At 46.7% G+C, this 26134-nt stretch overlaps 1 protein-coding gene across 1 annotated transcript; it reads right to left on the reverse strand.

Moving 5' to 3' along the window:
• On the reverse strand, positions 1-25759 carry ERICH6B (glutamate rich 6B). Its single transcript, XM_065654071.1, has 14 exons — positions 25396-25759; positions 22787-22844; positions 20219-20334; positions 18809-18889; positions 16860-16973; positions 11302-11423; positions 9557-9658; positions 9111-9355; positions 7465-7529; positions 6736-6881; positions 4805-4893; positions 4312-4464; positions 1286-1514; positions 1-147 (listed from the first exon to the last, which is right to left on the reverse strand). Exons 1-14 carry the CDS (start codon positions 25757-25759, stop codon positions 1-3), a joined length of 2031 nt encoding a protein of 676 aa, XP_065510143.1.
• Between the last annotated feature and the right edge of the window lie 375 nt (positions 25760-26134).

The raw sequence follows: 26134 nt of genomic DNA on the forward strand, positions 1-26134 counted from the left end.
TCACTGAGAGAGGGGTTGCCAAAAGTACTTCAACACTCTCTGTATTTCGGACAGCAGGTTCCTGAGCTGAAGTTTTTTAGACTGAAGGAAGAGCTCCTCTTTGCTTTCTGGCCACTTAAGTAGGTGACTTGTCTCTGGGTCTTTCAACTGCAAAGAGAGCCCGTGCAAAGCAAAGAGAATTAATGCTGAACCCCCGTGAAGGGAGGTGGAGCGGGAGAGCATCCCTTTTAACCCCACCTTTCACGCTTACCCATGCAGAGCGTTCAGGCTGCCCGTTCCCTCCAGGCCCACGGAGCACGCTAACCCTATGCTCCCCTTTGGAGGTAATCCTCTTCCAGCGCATGTCCAAGGGGACTGAGGAGCTTAACGCATGGGTCAAGCTTCCCTTGCTGGGAATGGGCTGCCGCAAAGCAGTGGGGTGAGGAAGATGACTTCCTTACCTAATGTGGTAACAAGTCCTGAGAAGAAGTCTGAATTTTGGGGGTGGAAGAGCAGGTGCTAGTGCTTTATGTTTCCACATACTGACTTGGAGTTGTTGCCACCTTTCTGAATAGGTCCTCCAGATGTCTGTTTCCGTTAGCAATACGTCTTTGGCCACATATAGACTATTGCTACGAGGGCTGTCAACATTTGGTTTGTGCTGGTGCCAGAGAAGACAACTCAAATCCTTCACCCCGAGAGCACATCCCCCAGCTAAGCATGAGCTCCTGGTGATCTGTCACCTGCATTTCAGAGCTGACCAGCTGTGTTTGCATCCAGAGGAGGAAAGGGCTGCCCACCAGTAGGCTGGGACAGTCACACCAGCACCGAACAGGACTGAGCCCTGGCCAGAACTGCATTTCCACCTCCAAGGAAGTCAGAGGTGGAAAACCTGAACGACAACAAATACCAAAGGATTTTAGTGCTTCTCTCCCCAGACTTTCAAGTTAAGTGAAATGCTGTTTAGATAAAATCAGGAGCTTTTTGTTTGTATTGACACTTAATATAAATGTTTCAAAAAGAAATAGTGTTTCAAAATGAATTTGTGAGATGTGCTGTTCTTACCTTTTCAGCGACAGCATTTCAACCTTATCTAAATGCTTTCCTGAAAGGGAATTTCATTAAGATTCACACAGCAGGAAATTAGCTTTTGAATGGAAACGGTGATTTTTCTACATGAAAATTTGTGACTAGTCCCATGCAGCAACCCCAAACTTCTCTCCACTGGGTGGTTTCCCTGCTGCTGCTCTCCCAGGAGCTGGTACGCAGGAACCAGCTGGGCAGGGAGACCACAGCAAGTGCTCACCTTGAGCCAGGACCCCACGTTGAAACGGATGCAATTGCTTTGGTTGGCAAACGATAAGTCAATTTGATCCTGAGCCAGGATTCTAATGGTGATGTGGTCATTCACTTTCATCGTGATGGACTGGAAAGGAGGGCTGTGAGTGTGGTGGCTGAAGTCATGCCACCTCCAGTGCTTCTGGCTGGTCCCTGTCTGGTCCAAGCAGATCCCAGTGCAGGGGTTCAGGACGGTCCTGGGGACAAATGTGAAGCTGGGTGAATCCAGAGCCAACGACTTCCTGGTCCCAAATCTTTTGTCTGCAGTTGGATCAAGTTTCTTGTTTTTGCCATCCAAGAGTCACTGCCGGGACTTGATGCGTCAGGTCAGGGACTGTTTCATAGAACCATAGGATCACAGAATAGTTTGGGTTGGAAGGGACCTTCAAAGCTCATCTAGTCCAACCCCCCTGCAATGAGCAGGGACATCTTCACCTAGATCAGGTTGCTCAGAGTCCCGTCCAGCCTGGCCTGGAATGTCAAGCATGAGGCACCTACCACCTCTCTGGGCAACCTGGGCCAGTATTTTACCACCCTGATTGTAAAAAAAGTCTCCCTTGTGTCTAGCCTGTTTTTTAGTAATAGCTTTTGTTCTACAGTAGAAACATGTCACAGAAGTTGCCTCACCCCTGGGAGAGCAATGAGTCCCTGAAGGGCAGAGAAAGCCCTCAGGTGGAGTATGGGCTCTGTATGTGTGCGTGTGAGTCCTGCTCTTCCTGTTGCACATCTTCACCTTCTGAAAGTCCCTGGACATGGTAACTTCTTTTGATTTGTCAACCTTTATGCTAAAAACAGATCCTCCGTGCGCGCGTAAGTGGTCATGCATGCGGCTGGGTTCTGGAAACGGCCTTGCAAAACTACAAAGGAGAGAGAAAGGCAGCATGTGGAGGGAACCAGCCTGTATTTATGGTATACAGATACAAATCAGTACTGCCCATTCCCCGGCAGCCTGAGCAGGGGACACTGGGTACTGGAGCATCCCCCAGCTGTAGCACGTGGGTTGTTTTTATCATTCACGGAGTGTGTTGCATTGAGTTTTTCCTGCCTAAGTGTGAAGAAGTTGATTCTCACTGGGCTGTGAGAGCAGCTCAGTCTCCCCCAGCATTACCTCATGCTGCAGCTCAGAAAAAGCAGCAAAAAAAGCCCAGGAAAAAACAATATGTAACTTTGCAGCCGTCATGTCCTACAGCGCCAGCCACAGACAAGCCTGAACACATCCATATGCGGCGCAGACAACCTACCCACAGCCTGTCAGTTTTCTGTTTTCCTCTCATCAAAGCCGTTAGGTTATTTTTATAAATGTCAGAGTGGTCACTTAGCGTTGCCCTTAATTTACGGCTGCTGGGGGAGGCTGGGCGGGTCACAGCAGCCCGCCCCGGCTGGGTGGTGAGCTGGCAGCCAGCGCGTGGCTGATGCCGACGGGGAGCGTGTGGTCCAGCGGGGCCAGGAGAGCCCCATGGTGGGGTTGGCGATGGTTTAGTGCTGCTGGGATGGCTTTGGTGCCAGGCTCTAGCAACCCGGCTGCTGCGTGATGGATGAAAGACTGGTGTGTCTGCAGGCGAATGGTAGGACTGCAGGAGCCTGATGGAAGCGTTATTGCAAAAGCTATTTAAAATGATTTGTAATAGCCAGCTAGACATTTAAGATGTCCATTAATTACTCTCAGCACAGGGAGGACTTGTAAAATAGAGATGGGATTTACTGATTCCCCCAGTTCCTAGTTTTCTGAAGGAAAACTTTGGAGGCTGCGGGGTGGGGTATCAGAAATTAGTATTTGATTGCTCAAACACTAGCAGTTTTTACTGAAAGCCATCTGTTACCTCTGTCCAGAATCTGTTTCCTGTAGGCATGAAAATGTAGCAGGACTTACCTCAAAATTGTCCACAATTAAACAGACGTACTTGCAGGGGTTACACTGTGGAAACCATGTTTTGCAGTCAGAGGAAGGTAAAGTATTTAAAGGTATCAAGAGATGGACTTGTTGGAGAAGGTCCAGAGGAGGCCACAAAAATGGTCAGAGGGCTGGAACAGCTCTGCTGTGAGGACAGGCTGAGAGAGTTGGGCTTGTTCAGCCTGGAGAAGGCTCCAGGGAGACCTTATTTTGGCCTTTCAGTACTTAAAAGGGGCCTGTAAGAAAGATGGGGACAGACTTTTTAGCAGGGCCTGTTGCGACAGGACAAGGGGTAATGGCTTTAAACTAAAAGAGGGGAGATTTGAGCTAGACATGAAGAAGAAATTTTTTACAATGAGGGTGGTACAACACTGGCCCAGGTTGCCCAGAGAGGTGATAGATGATAGATGCCCCATCCCCGGAGACATTCCAGGCCAGGCTGGATCTGAGCAACCTGATCTAGTTGAAGATGTTTCTGCTCATTGCAGGGGCGTTGGGCAAGATGAACTTTGAAAGTCCCTTCAGATCCAAACTATTCTATGATTCTATGAAATTGGTCACGTGAGTCATTCTTTAGTGAGATACACTCACTGGACTGGAGAAACATATCAAAAGCAATGTTGACCTCAAGCTAACCAGCTCCAGCTGTTGAAGTTTGCTCTTGTATGCAGATGATAAGCTCATGTTTTTCCAGCGAGGCCACCTAGGGCTCCATGAGAAGCAGGTAAAGAAGATGTGCCTTCATCCCTGTACTCTAATGGGGCCAGGCCATCTCCACGGTCGTGTGGTTAACCTTTGCCAAAATCAATCCTCATGCCAGGGTGTCTGGGCAGGTGCTACTGGCAAGTGAGATGGGATGATACCCAAGTGCCCTTGCTCCATGCATGCTGCCAGCACCTGGTGCCTTGGTGCACAACATGAGAAGCCACCACTCTGGTGGGCTGCAGCACAGCCCTCCATCCTTTTCATGCACTTTCTCAGAGGAAAAAATCAAACTGGAACAAGAACGGAAGATGCTTCCAGAGTGACTTTAAGCCTGGGGTGCCACTGAGGTGGGTTGGGGCTGAGCCAGGACATGGTGTCACCTCTGGGCTTGCACTTACCAGAGATGGCCATCAGGGTAGGAACAGACCCCATGGCCGTGGCTCCCAAAGACAGCCCTGATCCCTGGGTATTTGCTGTCCTCCAGGATGTAATAGGTGAACAGGGTTTCCTCGGAGAACACGATGAGAATGGCCACGTTGCCTGATGGGTAGCTGAGAAACAGGTAAGGAAAGAAACAGAAAGCCCACAGAAAGCATGCTTTGAAAGAAAACAGTTGTGATTAGGTTATGGTCAGATTCGACGAGCGTGAGGGTCTCTTCCAACCGGAATGATTCTATGATTCTATGGAACAGTGTCTGGGGGGACGTGACCCAAACCTCCACCATCCTTCACACAGCCAACCACCTCTGTAGACCTCATTTCTTTCTAAGAGTGGCATGAGCTGTGTAGCTGGCCCAAGAGGCTGAGACAGGTTACCCCAAGAAGGAAGGTCACGGTGACCCACCTGGAGGTAGGGTGCCCCCCCACCCAAGCGCCATTGCTGGTGGATACTAAACCTGACCACTTCCATCTGGGAACAGGAGAAAAAACATCTGTCCATCAGGATAACATCGTCTTACGGGCTCAGAAGAACAGCAGTGCTGCAGGAGCAAAATCAAGGAGGTGAGAGGCAGATGGGGGGCCGGGGGAATGCTGCGGGGATGCTTGCCCAGACACAGGAGATAGGGATGCTCTGCCCCAGGTCTCCCTCTCCCCACACCGGTAACAACCCCAGAGCACCGGCAAGCCACACCGTCACATGCTTTCCCCCGGAATTGTTTTTATTTGTTTGTTTGCTTACTTTTTAACTAAATTATTTTAAATAACTGAGGAAAACTCATCCTCAATTCTGCGTTTTTGCATTTCATGTACAAAGCTCAGCTCTTCTTGTGTTATTAGCTGCTCTTTAATGATACAATTTGCTAAGAACCCTCTTTCCGTCACACACACACTTTATCCTGCCATATAGTGACAAGTAAAACAGAAACATTTCTTTGCTAAGGGCTTAGCTCCCAGCATTACAAGGGAGCTGGGTCTTATACTTTCTAATAGGAATAAGCAGCATTACCACCTGCTTCTTGGGGAAGAACAGAGAGCAGCTGGGAGAGGAGGAAGAGAGGAGACCTTGCTGTTGCTTTTTGACATCATCATTAAAAGCAGCAGCTAATTCTCATGTGCAGAAAGGGGCCGTGCTCGAGTTTGTCCAACAGGGACTAAAGGGACTTGTCCGCAACAGCTCTCAGGTGGAGACATTTCATGCACGTGAAGTGGCTGACTCTAGCTGTAGCTGCGGCACTAATTTCTAACCTGAAGATGCAGGTTTTGGCTCTGCAGAATAGCAAAGAATTACTTCCTGGCTGTGAGGGATGGAGGGGAACAAAAAAGCAACAAACCGATGATTCTGTTCCTGCTTCCATTTTTCAGGCTTTTTATGAGGCTAAAAAGACAGACGGTCCCAGGCAGGAGGATTTGCTACCCTTATATTTCAGGAGGGAAGAGCAGTATAATGTGCTTCTATGTCGAAAATAAAAAAGCCAACAAAATCTCTGATTGTGTGATAAATCACAGGTAATTTTCTTGCACACCTGCAGAAACTGCAGTGCTGTCTGGTTTGGGAAGGGAGAGGAGAGGCAGGGGAGGGAAGAGAGGAGCCGTGCTGCGGGGGCCTGAGCTGGCAGGGGGTCCCATCCAGTCCCTGGCTGATGGAGCAGACCCCCAGTGTCTGTTTGTCCTCCCAGGGTCACCAGGGCTGGGACAACAGGCCCTGGGGAGCTCATGGCAGCTGGGGTGGAGGGGACACCCCATCCCTTGCTGGACACAGCAGTGACATCCCTACTGCTGAATTCAAGGTTGCCTGGACCCTGTAAAGCTTTGGCCTGTGCTGTTAAATTGTTGAATTGGGGCTTGGCCTGGGTTCAGGAGCACTGCTCCAGTGATTCCTAGCTGGGAAGCTTGGGTCTGACCCTGCCAGGCAGTTCGGGTAGGGCAGCCTGGTCTGGAGGGTGAGAGGGATGAATGGTGTGGAAGTGAGTAGAGCAGGGTCTGACGCTTCAGTACGGGTGAGGGTCACTGACCTGGGGTCATCACTGACTTGGGGACCACAGCCTTCAAGCTGCATAGGACGCCCTGTAAGTAAAACCCTTTATACACACTCAGCACCCCATTAAACCCCAGGGACACCAGGCTCAGCTTTCCACCTCAGCCATGAGCACCTAAGTCCATCATCAAACAGCCACAATGTCCCAGCAGTTTAGTGCACTCACTGATAATAATTTTAACATTTTTCTGAATCAGGATCTTCTCTGTATCTCATAGGAGATATCGAAATGTGTTTGACTAGACCTGCAGGAGTCTCACAGCATATAAGCAGACCCAACACTATGCAGCTATTTACAGTCCCTGCCTGAAAAGCAACAAGAAGAGATCCCACCAGCTACACCCACCTTTAAGTGCTCCACAACAAAATCACTGTCCAGCTCCAGGAGGTCTTCTGGAGATGCTGATGCTGGTCGGTGCTTTTTGAAAGGGGCAGTTTCTGGTCTGACAGTGCCTTCCTCTTGTTTTGAGAGTCTGAATGAGATGCTGTTCCCTTAAAAATGTTTGAGAGGTTGTTGTGGAGGAAAAGAAAATGCATGTCTGCTTCTCCAAGCCTTGAATCATGGATTATTTGGAAAGGACAGGGGATGGCAGGAGGGATTGAGGAGTTTTTGTGTCCTTTGCTTTGTCTGAGGACAAATAACTGGAAAGGGAAAATTTAACTAATCTAGGATGGGGTAGGCTCTGTGATGTTGCAGGATGGCTTTACTAAGAGATGTAAGGGATCTCCTTGCTTAAAACAACGAAACATCAAACCAATGAACAGCTAAGAATTACTTATAGTAATGGATAGACTAGCCATGAACTAGCAAGTCTCTTCCATACAATCTCCTGTGCCTCTCAACCAGAGGACATATGGCTTGGAGATGGCAGGCCTTGTAGGCAGGCAGTTGTGCAGATCTGTGTTTTGAATAACTATGAATGTCCCTGGCCAGTCGAAATAAGGATTATGGCACTTTTTACTACACAAAATGCTGCAGTCTTTGCTGCTCCTCTAGGTGCACTGAAGCTACCATGTGCTTCTGGTGCCAGATCAAGCCCAGCAATGACAACAACTCACTAGCAAAAGTACATACCAGTAACAAATTTCAGATACAGCCGAAGTATTTCCCTGTAGTTCTCAAAGCCTCCTTCATTCAAGCTAAGACCAAAAAAAGGAAAGTTAGAAATAAGATCAAATTGTTGGCTAATGACACTACCCACATAGTCCAAGGGAAAACAAGTATCATGGGATGTTATATCAGGATTCACCTGAAGAAATGCAGATGCCTGCGTGAGATGAACACCATAGATGGCTTTTATAGCTAAAGAAGAGTTATGGGAGATCCATCTCATTGCAGGTCTGATGAATCGTGTAGTAGAAATGCCTGTTTCCTTGCCCTTTGGTCAAGGGGAGCTGAAGGTCATGGGGAAGGCATGGATGTGTGCTTACACAGGTGAGGTGAGTCCCAGCCCTTGGGATGTTCTGCCCACACCACTCATCACACATGTGGTTGGGCGCCTTGTCTTTCTCTACCTGCATGTCGTGTCCCTGACTGCCATTCTAGTCTCTCAGGACAAAACTCAGCTCGTGTGGCTGGTGGGACCAAGCACTGCACACCATGTATGCTGCTGACCCCTGCAGAGACAGAAGACAGACCCTTCCCAAAATGCTCAAACCAGGTCCTACCTGGAGACCCGAGTGGCATTCGAACCTTGCGCCGCCCCTCTGTACCCGAGGGAAATTTCAGTGTGGGCTGTCGCTCCCATGAAGACATAATGGCACTTAAAAGTCAGAATCAAAAGGACCAAAATGGTGCAAAAAAAGGGGAAACAGCAAAAAAGCGTAGATAACTCAATTGATGCAGTCTGGTCTCTGCCCATTTTGGTGGGGCTGCTGTGCGCCAGCCATGGCCACCCGTGGTGTGCCCTGGGAAAGATGGGTCCCCAGGGGCGCGAAAGAGGAGTTAGACCCTTCAGCTGCCACTGAATAGACTGGGAGGAGGTTGGGAAATCACATCCATGTCCACCAAGACTGCTACAGCAGCGAGGCTGAAGCAGCTGCGATGGGAAGGTGTGAATCATAGAATCATAGAAACATTTTGGTTGGAAGAGATCCTTAAGATCATTGAGTCTTAAGAGGATTGAGTGAAGGGGCTGTGCAGTGGGAGGTGGGCCCTGAATGGGGTCAGGTGACCTCAGGGTCTCTTGGGAGAGAACAGTTACCCCAGATTTGACCAGGGAAAACCTTTTGCCATCTGGGAAAGCATGTGGCCACATCCACATTCCTAGGGAGCTTCCTAATCTGCTAATGACAAAACCTCCAATGCCAACATTGCAGAGATGGAGCAGCTGATGGCTGCTGAGACCTCAGCTCTAGGTGCTTCTCATCAAGCCTTTCAGTGCCTTTCCAAGGTCTCTGCAGTGAAGATGAGCTGCATGTGGACTCTAAGGCAAGTGTTGCCTTGGCAGCACTGGTCCAACATTTTTTCTGGCACCATTCAGCACTGTTGCCTGCTCAGCACATAGTACCTAGGGCAGGTGATGGATCTTTCCTCTCAGTGGTACCATCATAGGATTGACATGAAGATGCCTCAGTGCTTGTTGGTGCACATGGGCAACAGTACGATGCCATAAGTAGGTTCCAACCAGTGAAATTCCCTGGGATTGGAGTTAAGAAACCTGATGATGGGGCTTTTCTCCTCCCTTCAGGGCCTGGGGCTGGTTGCCCTCTGTCCCTTACTGTTGCAGCAGTTTCTCCTTGATGTTGCTCCTCAGCTCAGCTTGGGAAAAGTCAGCATGGGGAGTGATGTCCAGCTCTTCCTTCACTTCATCTTTATTCATCAGCTCTTCCTTTACTTCATCTTCATTCATCAGCTCTTTCTCCACTTCATCTTCATTCATCAGCTCTTTCTCCACTTCATCTTCTTTCATCAGCTCTTCAATGACAGTCTCAAATTCTTCCTTGTATCTCCTGCAGCAAAAGAGCTGTGGGGTGCAACGCCCATCAGGAGCTGTGGGGATGGCATGGGGCACCTCAGTAGACCATGGACCTCCTCACCGTCCATCTCCCTCTGCCCACGTGCCTCTCCCCTTCTTCTCTGCCTCTGCTGTGGGGTGGTCACCCCCCTTTTTTGCCAGGAAGAAACTTAAGTTACAGACATGTTTACATGATATGGATAGACTTACATTTTTATGGGGTTGTTTCTTCAGATCCACCAGTGTTGGGATTGGCTTATCAGGAGTGTTGCAAAAAGTGCACTTTGCAGAGTCTTCCATACAGGTGGTCTCCTCAGAGGAAAAAGGAAACTCACCATCAGCATAATTAATTTTTTAAATGCTAAATTTGGCTTAAGTCTAGACTGTTCCCATAAAGGCAACCAAACCCACTGCATTTAGTGTAACACCAGAACTCCTTTTCAGTACGTGTGTATATACAATGTCAGGAAATGTAGTTTATATTTAATTATCTGTGCTCCCAAATAAATGCAGTTGGCATGTTTACACGTCCTTCTTAAGAGCTCAATGGAAAGTTATAGTTGTTTTTCATATGAAAATGTGAACAACATTTTAATCTGTCCTTCCTTTAACATCCTGTGAAGCACTGAGAAAGTGGAAAAAAAGAGCAAAAAAAAGCTCCTGTTTCTTCTTTAGAAACAAACCCCTGAGAATCCCCTTTTAAAACCAAATGCACTCTATTTTTAAGACAATCTTGATATGGAGAAACTTCAAGGAAATGAGGACATTTGCATTTTAGAAAGGAAAAAACCCTGCGACTGTAAAGCATTTGTGATGGAAGCATTTGTGATTAGCTTTCTTTCCTGATAAAAGCTCAAAAATGGCTTAAGTCTGGCTTAGCTTTAAATGCCTTTTTGGTCTTTGTGGTTTTTATAATAGCCATCCTGGTACCTTCTACTGTGAGCAGTCATGTCATCTAAAGCTATCCAATCTTGCACCAAGTTGCTTTACAGGTGGGTTTTCTTCTTCCATCAGCCATCTATGGTGCAGGGGTTGGCTGGGCTGGCCAGCAGCACAAACCCTGGTGCCACCAGGAACTATAAATGGCACCCGTACATTTTGGTGGCCTTTGTGTTTGAGGTGGCTGGAGCACTTTCCTCACTGAGACGAGGTGGGGGTTGATGGCTGCAATATCAGTGGATCTGCTACTGGTCTTTTCTGGAATTCCGGTTTTGCTTTTTGGATCTGTGAAACTAGTGGATTTTTCTTCCATATGCATGCATATTTTTTTTTGCCAGGAGACACAAGCTCAAGAGACACTTTGTGCCCAGTAACTGGTGCCTGCTCTTTTCCTGTGTCATCAAATGGTTTTCTGATGTTCAAGCTTAAGTCTCTTCAAGGGGAGAGCCTCTGCCCTCTGGACAAATTTTTGCTCCATTATCAGAGAAGAGACACTATCTTCCTTTCTCCTTTCGCAGCTGCAGGACCATCAAGCTGCCTCTGCAGAGCATTTTTCTGGAAGCCGTGTGCCTTTTTTGGAAGGCATCTTGCCAGAGGGCTGGCAAATCCTGCACTACCTTGCTCTAAAAGAAGCAACAAGAAATTACTGGGATCAGGGAGGAGAGGGAAACAAGCTCCGTATGACCCCGCAGCTCTGAAGTGCACCATGGACAGGAATAAGGAACCCTCCACCAAAGTTGTTCACTTTCTCACCTCTTTTTCCTTTATTCGAATTAATTTTGTGCTCACCTTCAGCTCTGGAGTGTTGCTCAGCCTACAAATAGCAGTGGCAACTCTCCAGCCTCCACCCCCAAACAAGGATTTCCCCCGCAGAAAGAAGTGCCCCTTGTTGTTGCTGCTCAGCACCAACCCCCAGCTGGCACTGCTGCAAGGTGCAATGAAAAAAACACCACTGGAAAAGTCCTCATCACTGCTCATTTCTGGTTTGTCTTGCTAACTGACTGGCTGGGTCTCACCTCATCTGGGCACAGGTCAGTTGCCGTTTCATCATCCTCGTGCCTTCCTCCCGTGGACAGCGGTTCCTCGTCTGACTCTGGCCTTGGACTCCCTTGGGAAAGCTCGACAGACTCCCCTGTGGCTTTTTGCAATGAAGAGTTGTCAGTTAGCTCCTGTTCATTCAAAGCGACATCTCACGATTTTGTGCGCAGAGCTTTTCTCAGAGAAAGGCTTTGCCATCCGTTGTTTCCCCTCTGCCCCAGGATTTCTGCACACAGCTCCAGCAGGAGAAAGGGCCACCTTAGGGCCTTCCGCTGGCCCTGTCCAGTGTGGTGGAGAGGGCAGACACACATCTCAGCAAGCGACATTACCCCTCCTCACCCCCCAATCTATTTGTGCAAGGGGAGAGGGAGACGCGTTGGTTCAGCACATCACCCGTCTCCAGGAGCACCGACTGATGAGCTTGGGAAACTATATTTATTCCCTCTCCTTGGGACCTGGCACTTCAAATTTGAGAGGGAAAGCTGCTAAATTAGCCTAAGCACAGTCCCATGCTTTTGATATACTGATAAATAATCTCAAAATAGCAGTAAGCAGGAAGAGAAGTTTGCAGATGATACTCAGGGTGGTTGAGGCAAAGGGCTGACTGGGAAGAGTTGCAGAAAGACCCTTGTGGCACTGAATAAAAGGGTAATAAAATCACAGATGACATCTGATATAGATAAATGTAAAGTGATGTGCATAGGAAAAGACAATCTTAGCTTTACATACAAAATAATGGGTTCTGAGCTGCCTATTTCCACTTGGGTGTGAAATGTTCAGGTTATAATAGATAGCTATATGCAAATGTCAGCCCAACACTCAGTAGCAATCAAAAAAGCAAACAGAAAGCTAGGAATTATTAGGAAAGGGGGAGAGAGCGAAATCATTATGCTGCTGTATAAATCCGTGGGCTCCCATCTCTTGAATACTATTGTGCAGTCCTGATTCACCAATCTCAAATATGATACAGAAGAAATAGAAAAGTTACAGAGGCAGGCAATTGAAGATGATCAAAAGCATAAAAAGGCCTCCATTCAGGGAGTGACTGAATAGATTAAGACTTTTTATCTTAGAAGAAAAAATGATTGAAGAAGAAATATGACCGAGTTTTGTGATGGGATGAGTGGTGTGACTAGGGAACAGCTGTTCACATTATTCAGTGCTCTTCAAAGGAAGAGAGTGATCATTAAAGAAAACTATCAAGTGACAAGTTCAAAACAAACAGAAGAGATTTTTAGCTGTGGGCACCCCTTGCCATGGGGTACAGTGGATGTTTAAAGTTTGCGTTGGTTCAGTAGGGTGTAAACTAATTGATAGAAGAAGAATCCATCAAGGGCTATTAAATGCAGAGGCGGTGTCTACTGTTCAGGAGGTTCCTGAGTCACAAAACACTGTGGAGTGAGGTGAAGAATATTCTGGGAAGAATAAACAAGTGTTTGCTCTATTTTTGTATTGCTTCCTGAGCATCTGCTGGCTCTTGTCCAGGGCAGGATGCTGCACCAGATGTACTTTGAGGATTGACCCTTTGTGGTCATCTCTATGTTCTGCATTTCACACCAGGCCATGTCTCCCACTGAGGCAAAGCAGCTTAAATGTAGCCTGTTACTGCTTCTGACAAAGCCTCCTGCATCATGGAGATACAGCTGCTTGGTGGCTTTTCAGCTTGCACACACCAGGTGTGATTTTGAGCTTAAAATCTCTTCCACCAAGACCAGCAGGCAGGTGAATCCCCTTTTCCTTTAGCTCCCAAAGCAAAAGTCTCTATAAGCCAACCACTTTCAGAGCATGGACCCCTTCTCATGAGATACCCCTACTACGGAAGACGAAACCGTGACCCCTGTGGCCATTGGTGGGAGCCCTGAAGCAGACCTTAGTGACCAAGGGAAAGCACGAAGCCACCTGAGTGCTGGCTGTCCCCAACAGGCACGCTGACATAAAGCAAAAAGGCACACGCCACAGAAACCTGGCTCACACCATCTCCTCCCATCACCAGGTCGGGGACCTAAGGAAGCCTGTCCAGTCCATCTTCTGCATAGAGAAGTCTTCTCTGCAAGTCCTCAGCTGGGGGCCAAGTCATTCTGAGACACAGCTGATAAGCAAAGGATGTGCCTCGTGCTCCATGCAGACCTCTGATGTGCAACTCACTGTGCGGTGGAAACATGATCTGGAGGTGACTGTGTCTCATAACAAGGTTGTTTTATGGCATTCAGCTCACCTTCCCCCAGCCTGAGTTGCATCATCTTGGGTTTTATCATTCCAGGGCATCATTGAAAGAGAATGCCTGGTTATGAATGATAGGAGTTAGAAAAAAAGAAACTGTGCAGCAGTGGCTTGAACAGTCAGTCCAAATCTGAGTTGTTCACTCAAGTTTTCCCCCAGTAAATATAAAACAGACACTTGGATGCTCCACTGCCACAAGATTTTAAGTGCCTCTTCTGGCTGACAACTCACTACCTTAATGACGGGGACATTTGTGTCCCTGTGCACTTTTCCAAGGTTGTTTTAAAAGCCATGCCTTGGCTGCTTTCCAGCTGGTGGACGCAAACTAGGAGCCTTGCTTTTCACTGCCTTTCCAGCTAGAAATGAGAATGAGGAATAGTGGCTATTACAAGGTAATCCCACCCTGGGGGAAATTCCTGAGCTCAAGTATCTCTGTTCCACAGATCAGGGTAATCTCCTCGCACTTGGCTAGCCCTTGGCAAAGCTTGTCAAGCCAGGCTGTCGCTCTCAGGCTTAGGAGCCTGCCCTATTTCTGGAGGCCGCTGCCTCCCCTAAGCAGTGTCGTGTTGACATTACATGCTTGGTAATCTGCAGGTGAAACTTATTTTCTGAAAACCTACAATTTTCACCTATAAGGCCTGATTTAAAGGAAATGCAAGGCCAAATTCTACTCGTATTGACACTTGGGCCATTTTGTAGCAGCTCCAAAGGAGCAGTGATGCTCTAAGTTGAAACAGGAGGAGAGTTAGAGGTCTGTCCAGTCGATTGATCTGCAGGAGAGGGAGTACAAAAAGCTCCATTACACACTCTGAAGAAAGCAACCGGATAGTGACTGTTATGGGAAAAAAATCCCCACCCACATTTCTTGCCCCTGGATTTCCATTAGGACCAAGTCCCTGCCGTGTTTGGCTCTGTAGGACAGGGGGGAAGACGAGAGTCTTCAATGTAGAGTGTGAGCTGCAAGTGGGCGAAGGTGGGAAACCCCAGCTCTTGGCTGAAACCTGGGGAAACAGGGTGGCTTCCTCTTCCTCTTCCTCTTCCACCGGAGCTGGAGGGAATTTTTAGCCAGAGAAAGGCAGACCTGGCACCCCCACGGCCACACACCTCGTGCATGGGCTGCCGGTCTGGCGTCGCTGGAGCAGGCTCCTCACGCCTGCAATGGCCTTATTTTAATATATTTGCACTGAATAATACATATTTCTTGTGAAGAAAGGTGGGTATTTCTGTGCAGGGGGAGCTTGGCAGCTCTGAATACTGAGCAGCCATTTCCTCAAAACAGTAGGATTCAACCTGGTAATCAACCCTATTAGCATTAAAAAGAACTGTCTAAATGTCAAGCCATGTCCAATAAATAAGCACTAACACATTTAGAAATGGCTTAGAAAGGGGAATTAAAAGTTTTGCTGCTAATTATGCTTCTTATTTTAGATTTTCTGTCAATTCTAGCTCTTCCATTCAAATGAGAAAATCATTTGCTGCCAAGATGAAGGAAATGAGACGGCCTGAAAGCTGAGGGTAGGCAAAGCTGTTCATACCTAATAGAGAGCTAATGGGGACCTCAGCCCCTCTTGCAAGCCCCTGGAGTCACCGTAAGGATGAGGTCAGCAGACCTTTCAGTTGGGTACCTTCCAACCTCCTGTTACAGTGGGTCCCAGGTCCTCTGATACCTCTTGATTCTACTGGAATTGGGATACACCAGGAGGCAAAGGAGAGGAGGGCAGGCTCCTCTTACCGTCTGAAGGCACGCAGCCCAACGAGCAGAAGCAGGGAGCACAGCTTGCTGGAGGCACATTTCACAAGCAGCTTCAGAAATCAGCGCTGGTTTTACCAAGCAGCCCTACTCCTCCGGACCTGGCCACCTCTAATGCTGCCTGAATGGAAGTAGCTCGCCCACGTCTGGTGCTTTGATGTGGTAATGACATATAACTGATACTGATGGCAAAGGCTAATCCACTCTGCCCCGTAATGTAGCCAGTCAATCATGCAATATTCTGTTATTGGAAAAACTCATTTTGGGCTCTCCGATGGTAATCAGTGTATACCCTGAAGCACAAGGCTTGATAGCCTGTGTAATTTGCAACCTAGCTAAGTGTAACTGCAGATGTTAATCCTATTTATACAAGCGCCTGACAAGCAAAAGTAGGGATGGAGGGACGAGCTGCAGGGCAGGAGAAGGCATAGAGATGGGTTTCCAGGAATTCATCCTCCTGCGGATTTCAAGCTGCTGCACCCTAGTGATGGGAGACTGAGAGTTTTGGGGTGGGCAAAGGGAGGTAACACAGGCAGTGACTCTGCAATTGTGCCCCTCCTTTTCCTGATATATATTTCAGAAAATGCTGGAGCAGACCTCACCATGGAGCATGTCCCCGGCTCCAGGCAACCACTTTCCACACAGCAAATGTGTGTCAAAGCTTGTTGTGAAGATAAAAACTAAAAAATCATGAAAAAATGAATAAAAGAAAAGAAAAACAAGAATCTCTTCTTTTAGCCCTTTCCTCCTTTCTATCCAGAAACAGAAAGGAGGTGCTTTGCAGTCCCAGGTCTTTCTTTCACAGCCTGATTTGCAGTTTTCGTTCTCCAATTTTGCTAAATTACTCCTCCTCTAAGTTTTGCTTCTAATTTATATCCACCTCCCCTTTCTATGTCCCACTTTCTATTTTTCCACCATCCCCCCTGCTTTGCCTCTCTTCTAATCTCTATTCTTGTTTTCCTCTCCTCCCTGGGGTCTGTCCTCCCTAGTTTTTCATTCATATCCCCACAATTACTGATATATTTTCCTTCTCTAATATCAGATTTCTTGCTGTCTAAGATTCCTAGTTTTCCTTCTTTCATTCCATTTCCTAATTGTTTTTTGTCCAAACCACATATTTTTGTTGGCTCCTGTGGTCTCTGACACCCCATGTCCCATCCAGTTGAGATGTGGCAGAACTGAAACCCACTGAAATTGAGGAGAAAGACCATGGCAGGAAGAGGGCTGTGACCCTTCAGTTTAAGGCTAGTACTCCCAGTCATCTGCTCGGCCTTTTCCTAGAGGCTAACTCTAGTATTCTGACAAAAATGCTCGCATTCACATTTCCCTCCTCATTTTTATTATGGCCCTGGATGAATAGACAGGATGACTTGTCCTCCACAGCCACCAAATAGTGTTCATCTCTGACCCACAGCAGCAAAAGGAGGACTTCAAATACTTTGGTCATTCTTACAAACAAAATGTTTTTTAGTTTAGCCTGGGATTTTCAAAGTATGGCAGATAGACACCTAGAAAACTCAGATTTATCTTACAGTGACAGTGATTATTCCAACTATCACACTGTACCTTGTTCACACAGTCCTGCTTGGTTATTCTCCTCTCCATCCTCGGCTGTTACCTCTTCCTTGTTCTCTCCAGGCTCAGGGTGCACCTCGGTGTACCTGGAGAGCATCTCCGTGGCTGGACAGAAGAGTACAATTTCCCCCCCGCGTGAGGACAAAGGAGAAAAACTGCTTCTGCACCATCAGAGCCTCTCAGAGGTGTCAGGTGGGGTGGCAGAGTACAGAATTTCTCTACTTGTCTGCTCAGTACTGAAAATACCCTCCTATAATAATTGCCTGGTGCAGGACTAAACTGTGGGAGGAAGGGCTACATGTTCAGAGAGGCACCAAATCTTGAGTGGGTACTCAAAACACGCTTGCACTGGTGATGTGTACCTGTGCCTGAAATATCTCACTCCACCTATTTCATGAAGAGAAGGAGGAAAGGAGGTCACTGCTTTGCAACTGCAGGAAAGCCTGAATTTCTAGGAATTAACACCTTTGGGGGAAATCTCACCAAATAATCTCTCCGGCCTCACAGAAGGGAAAGCTTTAATAGCAGCAAGCCTGGGCTTTGCAGGAGTCGTGCCCGGCCGATGACAATGGTCCCAGCAGGAGAGGACGGATCCAGCGTCACAGGGACCCAGCTGTCCATCAGCGTTTCCAGCTGTGGATTTGCCTGGCTCTGCTTCAGTCCCAACAGCCCTGCAACACCCACCACCTGTACCCCGACGTGTTACTACTGGATTGTTCCCTTGTCCTGCAGGATCAATGAAATAGCAGCATTTCCCTGGTCTTTTTCCAGGTTTAGCTAACCTAAGCCAAACACCAAAAATCCCCCAAACCCAAACCAAGGAAAACCCATCTCCATGACTATTTAATTAAGGATATCTCTGGAAAACATAGTTTTAGACTACACTGAATTTGTTGTGCTTTCTTTTCCTGCTGTTCATCTCTAAGGATGTCTCCCACTTGGGCAAGAAACCGTCAGATGTGCTAAGAGCATATACTGGTGGGTGCACACAGAGCTTTGCCTCACCAACGCATCTGCTCTGCCTGGTTACACTGAGTTTTGTTTGCTTTTTAGAGCAAGGCTGTGACAGCTTGGCCCTGCCTCACATTTCCATGCTGCAGGAACCCCAGCTGCAATCAAGAGCCCCCACTTGCTGTGATTCCAGCTGCAGGGTCTAAGGACAGCAGTGAGGATGGGCTGGCAGGGGATGGTAATATCTTTAATTGTATCCATTAATATAGACAGAAAAGAACAGATGAGCATTGGGGCACATTTGCTGCTTTCTTTCAGACCTGAGCAAGAGCTGGTACAGCCAAGAACACGTTTTCCACCCCAACTGTATACTACAATTGGTCTAATAAAAATGTATTTCATTTGCCTACAAAAATCACTCTTCTGGGCACTTTACAGCTGTAAAGCATGCTGTTTTCTATTCCTGTTTTCCTTTAATAGGCCAGGTATTGCTGCTTATATTAGTGAATGTATCAGATACACGGTACAGCCAAGTGAGCGCTGCTGTACAAGTCTCCACATTATAGTTTTGTAGGCTTAATTCTCCATGCACTTTAATTGATTTTACAGTCATGGTGCTCCAGGGACACCCAGGCAGCTGCTTCAGGTTTTTGCCAGTTTAAGTAAGATTAGGATCGGGCTCAAGAGCTTGTGGACCTTGTAACAGCCTATTTGTTGCAGGCGCTTTTACCTCGGTGAGTTCATGCCCGTGTTTCCAGAGGACAAAGAGTAGGAATGGGATCCACAACTAGGATTCATGCAAAACTGATTGTTAACTGTGGGAACAGGCAAGCAAACACAGACCAAAACAGGTAAAACTGGCTTAGGATCTGTTTGTGATGCACATGCCAGCAAGTAGCATTTGGTCCTTTTGGCATCCCTGAGACCATTTGCAGAGGATGGTTTGGTTAAAAAAGCTGTATTAAAAGCAGAATCTTAATGCCACTCACCTTGGTCTTCTGTGGCCTTAAAGCTACTCCTGCCACCCACAGCCTCTGAGCTCTTCTCCTCCTCTCCTACTACTGAAACAGCTTAAACATCATGTTTTAGTTATAAAGTGAGTTTAGTGGATGGAAGGGTGGGAGGGGACGGGGGATTAAATTTACTGCTTCAGTGACTACAGATCTGAAATAAATCTCCTATTCAATGATAGATCAATAACACCAAGATTGGGTTTAAATTATTAATAAACTATGAGAAATGAAGATAATTATTCTATGAGTCACAGCTCTCTAATGCACTGCACATTTTTTCCCTGAGACATCTGCATTGAAGCACGACCTGCTTATCTTTTGGCAGAAAGCTGTAGCCAAGAAGTTAATGCTTTTTGTTTTGCTAGCTAAGCATTTTGTAAACCCTTGTGGGCTGAGGCAGCCTGGTGACAACGTTGTGCTTCTCTCACAGAGGAACCCTTAGGCCAGGATCCCCTAAAACATTTAGGTGTTTAATGTGCCCCCAGAAATCAGTGTCATTGATTTCAATCACGTTTGTGAATGTTTCAGGAGGCCCTTAGATGTCTTCCTGAACCTGGATGGTTGGAGGTGGAGGAGTTGTGTTAGCCTACAAGGAGATGCTGGCATTGAAAAGTGACCCTGGATGGTTGTAGAGGCCCATCTTGCTGATGGCAACAAGGTGGGACAACCTCAGGACTGCAGGAGGCAAGGAGAAGAGGAACAGCTTTTGCCCATAGACTACAATGACAGCATTATCAAAACACTCATGAACTTAAAGTGAAGTTCACTTCACTCCCCCTTTTAGGGTAAAAAGAGAGGGATCCATCAGCCTGCGGAGGCCTATTAAAATAAAGAAGCTGAAAATGAGAATATTCCTCCATTCTGGATCATGACCATCTCTGTTGACTGAGACAACCCATACTGACACAGCATGAGCTGGAGATGCTGAGCACCTCTGGGCATCCTCCCACCTCAGCAGGTGTCACCCCTCATCTCCAGTGTCATGCCTTAGGGTGGTGATGGAGAAAAAGTCCAGTTTCAAGGGGCAGCTCACTGCAAAATCAGCTCATCCCTGCTCTTCAACATAGCGGGCTGGGGCTGTACAGGCTCAGAGCACTCTTGATGCCCATCAGCTGCTGTGCTATCAGCTGAGGTGCTCAGTGTTGTCCTGGCTTTACCAGGAGAGTACCTTACTTAATTGGAGAGGAACAGGGCTCAGGATATTGGTAACAAGAGGCATCTATCCTTGTCAAAGTGCTTCAACCAAATCAAAATTTCTGCCAAATAAAGCCTATTTTGTGACTAATTTTTTTTTTAGTAAACAGATGCCAAGAAGTGCCCTTTAAAAAGAAACCTATGTTTCTGGATACTGGGGCTATTGGACAGGGCTGCTTCAAATGAACTTACCATCCTCTCTGGAAGATAGAGACTCATCTGAATAGCTCCACTCTGTCTGGGTCATCTCATCCTCCATGTTGTGCCTTCTGCTGTGGCGGGAGGCAGGACAGCCATCTACACACTGTCTGCAAAGAGGTGACACCAGGTGGAATGCTCATGAATGGTTCCCGGCCAGCAGGGAAGAGGGCTGTGTGGTTTAGGAGCAGGCAAGCCCTTCCAGCAGCTTCCAGTGACTCTTGGTGGCATTAATCTGGGCAGGGAGCACTAGTGACCTTAAATGATTCCCACCTCAGAAGATGCAAAACTTAGGGCTCTGCAACGTGCGGAGGGGAGAGACGTGCTTGCAAAGCCGAGGGCAGCAGAGAGGAGAGGGGTAAATGCCAGCACCCCAAAATGGGCAAGGAGTTTCAGTAGTAGCTGTGCACAGAGTGGACTTAGTGCTTTCCTTGCCTCCAGTTCACTGGACGAAACAAGGTTGTATCAGTCAGACATTGGAAAAGGCTGCCCAGGGAAGTGGTGGAGTCACCACCCCTGGAGGTGTTTAAAAGATGCATAGATGAGGTTTTTAGGGACATGGTTTAGTGCCAGAGTTAGGTTAATTGTTCGACTTGGTGATCTTGAAGGTCTTTTCCAGCCAAAATTATTCTATGATTCTAGGATCGCTCTCCTGCTTATCTCAGCTTACACAGTTCTACAAATGGCATTAGGTGATCACCTGCTCTGCCAGGCGATACAGCATCTCTCTGCACCCCACAGCTCCCTTATCACAACATCAAATGGAGCTTTCCATACCCCCTCCCACTCTTTGCTTTCACCTGAAGTTGTCTGGCAGGGTATGAAATTGGTCCAAGCCTAAAACACGGAGCTATTGAAGTGTCCAGCTGCTTCCATCTGTGTAACACAGGGAGAATTTTTTTATTGCCTCTGTGATATACTAATTTAAAGATGAATGTGACCTTGGCAAATGAAAAAAAAAAAAAAAGCTGAACCAAACTGTGGTTGGGTCCTGACTTGATCTGATTCAAAGGAAGGAGTGAAGGGCTTTTGATTTTTTTTTTTAAATTTATCTGCATTAGTAATTCAACAAGGCCTTTACACATCACTGCTTTTTTATTAGTTACCTACAAATTGTAAAGAATTCTGGGCACAGTGCACACCAATTAATGCATCAGTGGATGAAAACTCAAGGAATAGGGAGAACAGTGATGCTTTGGTGCTTCCATCAAACGTTTGCTCTCCTAGCTCTGCTGGGGTAGCAAAATGTCATCATCTCCACCTTACACATGAGGAGCAGAGCCCAGTAAAGGGCCACATGCAGTTTAACTGAAACGGGTGTCGAACCCAAATATCATGGGAGCCCCTGTTCCTGGGGCTGGGGGGTTGGCGGGTGACTCGTGCTGTTCCACAGATCAAGCTGGTGTTTGCTCGAGGACGAGAAGTGCTCAGACCAAGCAACCCGCCTGCCCGTGAGGGCTGGGGGTGCAGCCCCGGTGTCAGATGGGCTGCATGTACCCCTATTCACAGCTGGTCCCTTAAGGACAGCCCAGCTCAGCTACCACAGCAGCAGCTCTGCCACCTCACAGGAAGGCACAAAACTCCCAGACGGGTTGGAAATCTAATTTTTCTTGCATTTGCGTAGTGACTTTCTGTTAGCCTGGAAACCATAAGACTGATTTCCCTCGATATCAACAAGAGAAATTTTACCTTAGACCATAACATTTTCATAATCTGGGGAAGAAATAGAGCCTGCACTCTTTCAGGCTGCAAGTGATGAATTTATAACCCTAAAATGAAAAAAAAACCTTGCTGCATGTTCATGTAGCAATACAACAGCCTTCCCTTAAACATCTCCTTATATCCATTTCCCTTTGTGCCAAGTGCATGTTCTAAAAATCTAAGGAGAAAAGCCAAAACATCCTTCAGATTTTCATAGAAGGGCTGTTATCAATGAACTGGGTGACATTTAAAGTACACTGCAGAAGAATTTGGTTTTTATTTGTCTCTTGACAAGCGTCTGTATTCAATTCCTCTTCTGTCCCCTTCTCTCTGTCTGCAAGGAAGATTAGATATGTCTAACGTTCATATTCAACAGCCAAAAGGAGTGAGCTACATCCCCGGCCAACGTAAAACCACGTTGCTGCAGCAGCATCGGTGGTGTGAAGGGTGATATTACACTGATTTACCGTGGCTAGGGAATCAGACCTCCCTTTCCTCCCCAGCTGGAAGAGCAGCCTGCAAAATAAAAATCACACATTGCAGCTGCTTTGAGAGATGCTACGCAGGATTTATCTGTCTAACAAAAAAAAGAAAAAAAAAAACCAAACACCTCTGCAGAGGCTCGCAAGCATCCCTTTTAATACAGCAAATGCTGAGGGGCCCAGAGACAACCACTTGGACAGACATAACTTCCAGTTTATTAATAACAGGGGGACAGCAGTGGCTGCTAGGCTGTGGATGTCTCAGGCATACTGTAAATCTCCTGTTGTTAGGTGTTCCTGCTGCTCACCCCCATATGGCATAAATACAGCCTAACGTGACTGAATTAGATAGAAAAATGTTACCAATTACTCTCCTTACTTGGATTCCTTCGGCTTAGAGCCAGTGGGCTGAGCTGATGGGGAATCTGTCGCCGGTGCTGGAGGGGAGAGAAAAAGCTTTCTTTAAAAATAAAAAAAAAAAGACCTCTTTTTGTGTAGAACAGCAGGGCTTTTTCTTGCCTTGAGATTTCTTGCCATTTCATTATTTTGTATTTCAGATAAAACCTTCCCACCTTAACGAGGAACATTTTTCCCCATCTGTTTTAATGGTATAATAAATTGCAGGAGAGTGAAGAAAAGCTCCCAAAAATGAGCTGTAAAAAAAAGTTGCTGGAAACTGAGGGCAGGCTTTGCAGAGGAAGAGGCAAGAGTTACAACCTAATTTACTTTGCCTTTCTGTTCAGGTTTCAGCTGTGAGCAGCTTGGGTCTCTTTACCGATTCTTTGGAAGGGCATATTCCCTCGGGTGATTTACCTTCCCTGTTCTTGCTGGTGTGGCCACACAAGGACAATGGGGCAGAGGGGACTGGGGCTGCCCCTCTGTGAGAAGGTGATGATGCTACAAGAATGGGGAGGAAACTGGGAATTTTGGCCCAAACACCTTGTACAGGGAGACGAAGTGCCCCGGGCGTTCGCTGTCAGGGCAGCACTTTTCCCCTCCAGATTTGCATCATTTCAGTGACCACAGGCTGCACGTTTCCCTCTGCATGCAGAGCACAGCAGACTTGGGATTTGCTGCAGCCCCCAGCTACCAGGTTAATTGTAAAGCTCAGCTCAAATGCTCCGTCAGATAAACCAGCATTTAGACAACCTACCTCAGTGCAAGCATCCCAAGTGGAGTTATTTCCAAGAAATCAGTGAGGACTGGGGGAGAGATTTAGGGCAAGTGGATGCAGAAGGTGGTGGGAGAGATGAGAGGCACCCATGGGCATTCAGAGGTCTGGGGAAAGAGCACGGAGATGGAGGCATTTGGGGAGGGCAGTAGGGTGGCAGAGAAGGTGGTGGAAAAGAAAATATGGAAGAATAAGAGACATTAAAAAAAAAAAAGAGGCATAGCTGTGACAGGAAGCCAGAAAAAAACATTGAAATGAAAGTTACTGCTCAGATTACATAAGCCACTCTTATGAAAGACAAAAAACAGTGAAAAGATATTGAAAAAGGCCAAAGAAGCCCCATGAATCACTGTACTGTACAAATTCTTGAAGACATATTAACTGTTCGCTCTAGGTCCCTAATGAAGCATTCCCATATTTGATTTTCCTTGTGCCTAAATACTAGCAGTCTACTGAAACAGATTGAAAGGAACTTCATATTTCGTCTGAATTTTCAATTGTGATGTGGAAATCCAACGAGCCGTTGCCTGGGATAGCACCGGGCAAGGTTTCTGTATGCATTTGATTCCAGTCAGTTGTGGCTGTTTCAGATCCTCAGCCTCTCATTGGGGCAGATTTTTCCTCAAGGATGCGGCTCACATGTATGTCTGCCAAGAATAGTTGGTTTCCACATGGAAAGCTCTTCATAAATAAACCTTATGTCTGCAGACATTTCTCATTCTTGGGAGCTGCCAAATTCGCATTGAGAAAAATGCAAAAGTGAGCACAAAACACTTTTGTGGCCAGCCCCCAAGGAGGACCAATGCCTGAATTCTCTAGGAAACGGGCAACCCTTTACTTCAAGCATTAGTCTGGCTCGCTCATGCCAGCTGTGCATTTCTGGCTGTGCCAAGGCAGGCTGTGCTAGGGGTTATCCTATAGCAGGTGAAATGTGTGTTCATAGCGTATTCAAAGAAGAAATATGGAAAAAGTCCAATCTTACCTCTAAAACCCTTATTTATACTGCCACCGTGCCCTGCATACAGCCACAAGCCACATCCTGGCTTGTAAGCAGAGGGGATGGGCTGTGTCACCACAGGCAGCCAGAGCTGAAATGGGGTAAGTTCTTGCCATGATTTAAAAAGTTTTTTTCCTGTAATTTACAGGTTTTCCCTTTCCACAGATTAACTACATTTTTGTCCCTGCTATCTGCTTCTGGACATTGGCTGGATTGCTTAACGAGCTGTATAATATTATTAAAAGCAGGGTATATATGTATATATAAATAAAAGTAAATGTAACTTGAGATATCTAATAAGAAAGATAATTGTCTAATATTAATTTGCCAGCATTTACGTGCAACAGAACAACTCTTCTCCAGACAAAACTAATCAGTGTTTGGACTCTGAACATCTTGGAAATTCAGAAATGCTGCCTAAAATGCATGTGTGGGTTTTCTGGTCACGCTCTGTCCTGGCTTCATTCTGCTCCTGTTTAAATTACTGGTGAAATCCCATTTTTTCCAGCCAGGGCACTTAAACTAGCACCTTGCATTTGTGATGAGCTCTCCGCTTGGGATTCAGGTTTGGGTGCTGGTTCTCCTTACCATGCTCTAACAGCTCAATATCTTTGCCCCAAACATGGTACAAAACAGCCCAGTGGTCCACACAACCTCAGCCCTCACTGGCAGGCAGGGAAGGGCAGGCACATGTTGGTTCTCAAAATCCATCACCATTTATGTGCCCATGCACGGCACTCGTGCAAACAGAAACGTAGAAAAGATAAAGGTCAGATGTCTTATTCTCCCTCCTTCTCTCTAGCGGATTGCTGAAAAATACCTGTTATTAGCTTATCTTTCCTTGAAATTTCTTCAGAGGTCTTCCTGCAAAATTCTTTGCTATTTTTGCTCTGCTTTATGGGAAAGGATGAGGAGGCTCCTTCAGGCTCTGCATCCTGGACAATCTCTGTGCTGATTTTCCTGGTTGTCTCTTTGCTGAAGCGAGCAAGATCAGTCTGCTTTATATAATCTTCTATTCTTTGCTTATTGAAAGATTCTTTAGAAGTCTTGTACTCCTTTTCCAGCCTTTTCACATTTTCCACTGTGAGAGCAGAGCTTGAATCTGATGAACCGGTCCCAAGGGGAAATATTTTTGGTTGGGACCAGTTACTGCCAGACCCTGACAGCTTGCGTGCATTAGACATATCTGCAATGCATTAAGGAGATGAGAATCCTCAGCAACAGGCAAAGTCAATTCATCATTCTGGTAACAAAGAAAGAAAGAAAAGAGAAATCCCATTAGTCATTTACTCCTGACGGGCATATTGATTGATGTAGTTAAAATGTTCACACTAAGATAACCTTATTAGACTGAAAATCACTTTCTTTTTGAGAGGATCTGCTAGGCTCCAATTCAACAAAGCACTTAAACAAATACCTGATATTAAGGATATGCCCAAGTCCCACTCGTAAGATTCTCTTAAATAGGTTTCACCTAACACTTAAACGCCAAAGCTTAAGATAGCTAAAAACCCCCTGCGTAATGCCTATCTGCATTCAGATAGGCCCAAAGCTGAGCA

The sequence above is a fragment of the Caloenas nicobarica genome, chromosome 1 (assembly GCF_036013445.1).
Source record: "Caloenas nicobarica isolate bCalNic1 chromosome 1, bCalNic1.hap1, whole genome shotgun sequence".
Taxonomy (NCBI): domain Eukaryota; kingdom Metazoa; phylum Chordata; class Aves; order Columbiformes; family Columbidae; genus Caloenas; species Caloenas nicobarica.